Source organism: Homalodisca vitripennis, unplaced genomic scaffold (assembly GCF_021130785.1).
Source record: "Homalodisca vitripennis isolate AUS2020 unplaced genomic scaffold, UT_GWSS_2.1 ScUCBcl_3750;HRSCAF=9482, whole genome shotgun sequence".
NCBI lineage: Eukaryota > Metazoa > Arthropoda > Insecta > Hemiptera > Cicadellidae > Homalodisca > Homalodisca vitripennis.
The window spans coordinates 23,594-30,149 of record NW_025779864.1 but is presented as its reverse complement, the minus strand read 5'-3'; the positions used below and the strand labels follow the sequence as shown (position 1 = coordinate 30,149).

At 31.3% G+C, this 6,556-nt stretch overlaps 1 protein-coding gene across 1 annotated transcript; it reads left to right on the top strand.

Moving 5' to 3' along the window:
- The first annotated feature begins 416 nt into the window (after nucleotides 1–416).
- On the top strand, nucleotides 417–5,049 carry LOC124372662. Its single transcript, XM_046831071.1, has 5 exons — nucleotides 417–625; nucleotides 1,289–1,432; nucleotides 1,901–1,976; nucleotides 2,610–2,773; nucleotides 4,464–5,049. Exons 2-5 carry the CDS (start codon nucleotides 1,401–1,403, stop codon nucleotides 5,047–5,049), a joined length of 858 nt encoding a protein of 285 aa, XP_046687027.1. The 5' UTR covers nucleotides 417–625; nucleotides 1,289–1,400.
- Nucleotides 5,050–6,556: the final 1,507 nt, after the last annotated feature.

The following is a 6,556-nucleotide window of genomic DNA, read 5'->3' as shown; positions in this document are numbered from 1 at the left end:
CAATGTCCGTGTTTAAAAGATAACATATTTTACTCAAAAACAAGATAGGAAAGTAAAGTAACTTCTGAATTACTATACATGAGATCCGATCTGTGTCCATCTCATGTTCATCAATACTAACTTTACTTTTAATATAAAACTTACGTATAGGATAGAGATGGTATACACAATAAACTAAATTTAAAAGGAAAAAATTTGTTAACTTTTGAACCACTAGAGTAAACGTAAGACGAAATAATTTTAAGATTTAAAGAAAAGTATGAAGTAAAAGAACTTAGGCAATTTCAAACTTGTTTGTCTTTGCTGGAAAGATTACGCCTCCATATGTCGACTTTACCAGTAAAATCCAAATCTTTTGTACTGATCAAGGTGTTTTCAGTTCAGATAAACATATGTTTTCTTGCAAACAGAGCTACTGTAACCAAACTTCAACATGTTTGTTTTCTAAATTACAAGTTAAGTAATAATTTATATTTGGAAACAAATTCTAGTAGAACAAATTCAATTAACTGTCTTGTTAGTTACATTAAGTACATATTGATTACTGGTACATAATATGATGGAGATTACAGATAAAAATCAAAATAGAATTCCAGAAGACGCTTCACAAGTCAATATTTCAAATGTAGGTATTTACAACTTATTCTTTATATCTAAAATATGCTTTATAACTAAGATATACTCTACTACCTAGTAATGCAGTACCGGTACATAAATGTATAAATCTGAGCAAGGAAGAACTTTAATAGCTTATTTAATGTATATGTGAAGGGGTTGTGATTTAACCTACGCGGTGTTTAAATGTTACGGTCTAAGTAGCTCTAGTGGTCAAAATCTGTTTCTCCAAGAATTCAGGTTCAATATTATAATTAGTTTGTTAGTTCTTGAAAGTCTGTCGATTAAAAAATTTTAATGCCCAGTTGCTTTTGTAATTCAAGAATGGTATCAAACCCATGCTTTTTATCGTGTCACACTCAATCACTATGGAAGCCATTAACACAATGTATTTGTAATAAAGCCAGCGACCTACAAATGTCGTGTTGTTCTTTTATTATCTTTTGCACGTGCGGTTAAAGTGATCCAATATGTTTTAATGAACAACCATTTTTAATCATATTTCATTCGGAACCCGGTGTCCTATGTTGACAAACGCACACTATTTAGATAATCTATCAAATATGTCATGTATAGTGCAGTTCTTTTACCTTCTTAAATGTTAATACAGAATGATTTTTAGATACTCTATCATTAATACCTTTAAATAATAGATATATTTCATTTTTTGTAGCCAGATACATTCCAAAATAACAGAAACAGAGACACAACCTATGCTAAGACCATGTTAAAGGAGTTGCTGAGATTTGACGTTCATCATCGAACTGAAAAGGATTTACGGGAACATGTCTCTCGTCTTCACTGTTTGGTTAGAAAGGTATTGTGTCATCTCACAACTGTTATCACTATAATTGGCCCATTTTATTATCAAGGGTATTTGTTTGTCAATAACAATCCAATTAAGTGGTTACAACAGTTTTCGACACTTTAGTCACAAAAGTGAATGCAAACATAGCAAATACACAGGGGTTTCATTATTATTTTGGTAGCAAAGCAGTATTTTCTATGATAAATTCCTACCAAGTTTAATGTTTTACGAACTATTGCATTTATTGAATATTACTATTTATTGATATTGAAACTCAATATTTTTATTTACTAAAATCTTATTCGTATGTTGGTACAATATTATCTGTATTTAAACATTTAATATGCTGGTTTTTAAAAAATCCTTGGCTTAAAATGTAGTCAAATATAGTTTATTGGTAGTTCTATAACGTTTAATTACGTAAAACTAAAAGAATTTGATTTATATTTCGTTGTACAATAGGTTCTTATCTTGCAGGTGGTTTTTATTGCTGCTGGAGAAAAGTTCTCTTTGCATAAATTTGGAGGAACAACGAACAGTACTTACTCTACAGGTAGTTAAGTCGTACATATCTTAGTTATTGTAAAATATTTAATTATAACATTCGAGTCAGGATACCTGTTGAAACATAAGACACATGGCCAATTTAAATAACAAATATCTCGTTAAAAAGCCAATTAAGTAAGTGAATTTATGATTTCATTTGAATTCATGACTGTTGAATAAGTTAAATTCTATGAAGATATTATCTACAATGTCTCAAATATCAAATTACGAGCAAACATGGCCATAGTTTTAATTGTCAGTAAAGGATTAGATAAAATGAAATAATATTACATTTCAAAATTTCAACTTTTGTACTAATAGGCTTTAATAGTAAAAGTCCTTTTAAAAGATTCATAATTAGGAGAGATAGCGCTTAATTTTGATTTACATTTAAATTTGAAAAACCATGCTTTAAATACTATTCAATTTTCCACTGACATTCATAATCAAAACTGAAGGTCACTGAATTACTGTTTCGTTCTCAAATAAGTTTTTCATATGTCCTGAACCTACCTTATTTCCCAGTAAGACAGCACAGGGAGTCATACTTATTATTGCAATAATTCTGTGATTTGGTGAATTAAGTTTTAATTAACATATAAGTCTGTACACTTACCATTGGTGAACAATCGGATTGCAGTGCACCTCGCTGAAGAATCTAGTAGCTGTCACAAAGGATCTGTTGGCTTTGAGAAACACTGAAGTCGAACAACTCCATAATAATATACAAATTATGGATGAAAGAATTCATTTGGAAAAAATTAAGCAACAGAATATTCTAAATACTTTGTCTGAGTCTGCAAGGTAGGTATTCTATTTTGTAATTAAGAAAGACTTATTACCTATTGGTTTTGTGATGAATATAGTATATTATACTTTGCGTTTTTGAGCTAAAATTAATAAGCACTCTTCATTCTTCACTAACGCAATATTGTCAATTGAACAGTTATTTCTTTTGAATTATAGTATTTTAACTTTTAATTACTCCTACTATTAATACGGTATTTTAGGCCACAGTACTGCCTTAACTATAATTGATGCACTGGAATTAATTCATATTATATGATCATGACGAAATTTTGAATCTATAGCGCTAGGATGGTTCATTTTTCGGGGAGACCTGATCTGTTGCTTCCAGTAATTTTTAGTCAAGCTCAAGCTGTAAACTGATCGGAAGTTACTTCATACATTTCTTCTGGATGATATATTCATTTTGAGCAGTTCAGTCTAAAATAATTATCAATAGATTATATTCTTAGAATAAATAAAAGATGAAAGGAAATGGTTGTATTTAAAAACCACTCAAACAATGAAAGTATGCGTGACCTGTATACAATTAAAAATAGAGAACCTTCTATTTTGTTTTAGTTTCTTTATATTGCAAGTAAAATTAAAGAAAACGAAGGGGTTGATATAAATAGGTGTACGACCAGTACTGATACCAACAATTATCATCCATGTGTTTTACACGACTTGTTACGACTTGTGATAGAGATGTACGAACGACCCTTTACAGCCCTTGCAACATTAGTTACTTTACTATTTGGAATTTCCCCATTCAAACAGTATTAATCAGTCTTGGAAAATTACAGTGAAGTTTCGAATTTCTATCTCTTCACTACCCAAGTGTAATATGCGTGAATTCACGTCATCAAGAGGCAAAATTAGCAGACGTCACGTGACACAATGCCCAGACAACAATCTACAATATATTACGTGTATATTACATACAACCTGGTAACGCTTAATCTCTATGTATATATGTTCTAGTCACGTTACACTTACAACGCGCATATTGTTATGCTATATTCAGCGTACGTGTAGAAAATGTTCAGACATTCATGACTTGTGTTTGAAAATACAAAAAATATAAACACGTATAGGACTTTCTAACCATTATTTACTGCGTGACAAGCAGCCAGAAGAAATAGTTGATTTAAAAAAGTATACTTTTCCCATCACGTTCATAATCAACAAACGCTAGACTAAAACACGTGATAGGGCATGAAAGGTGTCAACCATGTTTTTTTATAGTAACAACGGCAAAATATACAATCATGTTTTCATACTAGTCATCTACGTCACAGGTGTATTACTTATGCATCAGTTGATCTGCATCTATGAGTTCTTATTGTATCTGAGTAGCCCTATTGTCTCATACAATAGTCCATGTAATGTTTAAACTATTTATATTTAAAACAATAAAGTTCTTCATTTCTCAAAATTGCTTCCTCTGGCTGTTTAAGATTTCCCTCTGTTTGTTTAAACTGACGTCTACTCGTCTCTCGATTTTAGACACTCATTATGCATTAGTAGAGTAACACTTGCAGATATTCCGGAGGGAGAAAATACTTTAATAAAAATGTTAACTCTAATATGTACTCGTTTTCAGGTATACACATTAACTTTTTATACTATAATAAACGTTTTAAGACACATAAACCATCAGTATATAAGAAAGAATAAACAGTTACATGAATGTTATTGGTCACAGGTTGAATGAAGACATTAAGGCACAGTACCATTGTCAAATGGAGATGTTCAACGATCTGCGAGCAAGGTACGAGGAGAAGGTGGCGCTCCTGGTGGTCGAGAACACGCAACTGTCAAGGTTATTTGCGGAGCAGACCACTAACATGGTGGGTGGAAGGGAGGGGATACATTGTGACAGTCCTGAAGAAACAAGAGAAAGTAAACAGTTATCTGATGTATTCGGTCAATGTGAATCAGAAGAGATATCTACTGATCTAGCAAATCACTTAAATGATAGAAAATCGCTATGTGATATTCTGACCAATAAAGAACAAAATATAGTACCGAGAGCTCCTAGTATTGATAAGCACTATAAATCATGTCCTAATGAGGTCACCGACACAGTAACAGAGAAACAAAAGGGTTATGGAGGGGGAGAAGTACAAGTAGGAGTAATAATGAAACCCGAGGGAGATAACGAAGAGAAGATTGCCACATCAGGACCAGAGATCATTGAATCTCAGGAACGCACAGAAAATGTTATGGACAAGGAAAATAGCAGAAAACACAGGACAGGGGGAGGGGGAGACGTCTTGTCTTATACCTGATATATGACATGTTTACACTTATTATTAAACCCTTTCTTTGATTAAAAACTAAATGTCTTTTATCACATATTACTCATTTTTCTTATTTAATAATGTCTGATACAGATTTAATTCTTAGGAATGTTGTGGAATATTTTTCTTCGTTCCATGCAACCTTATTTAATATAAATACTGTTACCTGCGGCAATCGCTTACAGAAAAACATCGTGGGCATATTCCGTTTAAACGACATTCTAAACTAATTTTTGTGTTAGGTGATTATCACTGAACACTTTTCTTGGGATTTATTTTAGACTTTCTTTTAAAAACCAGTGTTTTGAGATTCGTCGGAGAGTGAAACGATTTTTATAAGTACCAAAAATAGCTCTAATGTTGGAGATATTTCATGTTATTAGACTACTTGAGTAACAATTAAAGTATTCAAACAATTTATGTCATCGTTGAGATTTGGCAGATGCTAAAGTCGAAGTTCTTACTTTTTCAGTTAACACACTCATGACGTAATGAATAATAGGGCTCCATGTCATTTTGAAACGGAGATTGATTTTGCGTTCATGTCTCTGTCTACAATACATACACGTACTTAGGTTAGAGAAGTCTATTTTAGTCAAACAATGTATGCCTTTGGCCGTTGTAGTTTATCCTGTCTATGGTATTTCTGGTACTATAGTTGCCTTTTTTAAAAGGCCTACTTCACTAAAAAAAACAAATATATATTTTATAAAAGTCGTTAAAACTGTAACGAAATTCTGATAGTAACTTTCCCCGGATATATATCCGATGTTTTTACGCAAAAAACTAATGGGATGAAATATTCTTTAATCTAGTAAATATGACTGTATGATAAATAAATGTGTCTAAAAACAAAATGCTTAAATATAAACATACTCAACAATATAAAAATATATAGAAAAACAAATATTTCTATTACGAGCAGCCTGCGGGGCAGTAATTTAAAACCGTAGCCTGAGTGAGTTTTTATGACTGTCATTACCTTCAGTCACTGAGGATAGAAATACATTTTAGTATAGTTTATTTGGGTAAAAAATATTCGTTTAGCGAATTTGTAAAGCAGTCACATGTGATTTTTTGATAAGAAACGGGTACCCAGAAATTTCCCTATCGTTTTGAGAAAACTTGATTCTATTCTGTCAGCAATACTTTTGTGTACACGTGATGTGTAAACACTAAGTTTCCGTAAGCTTCAAAATACTACTTCATTACTGTTAGGTGAAATTTATCATTTCAATTAATTTTTTCTTATTTTCAGTATTTTATTAACAAGACCATTAAGTTATTTAACGATAGAAGAATACACATTTTCGTATTAAGAATGCTTGTACTTTTTACAAAAAATTAAGTAAGAAATTAATCGTTGTCCTTATTAGTTTTAGTATTGTTCTAATCATTTATTTATTTCAAGGAATGGTTTATTGGTAAGTTAAGCAAGAAACAGGTCTTAAAAACTATATATGCATGTATGTATGTAGGTATACATAAATAAGAT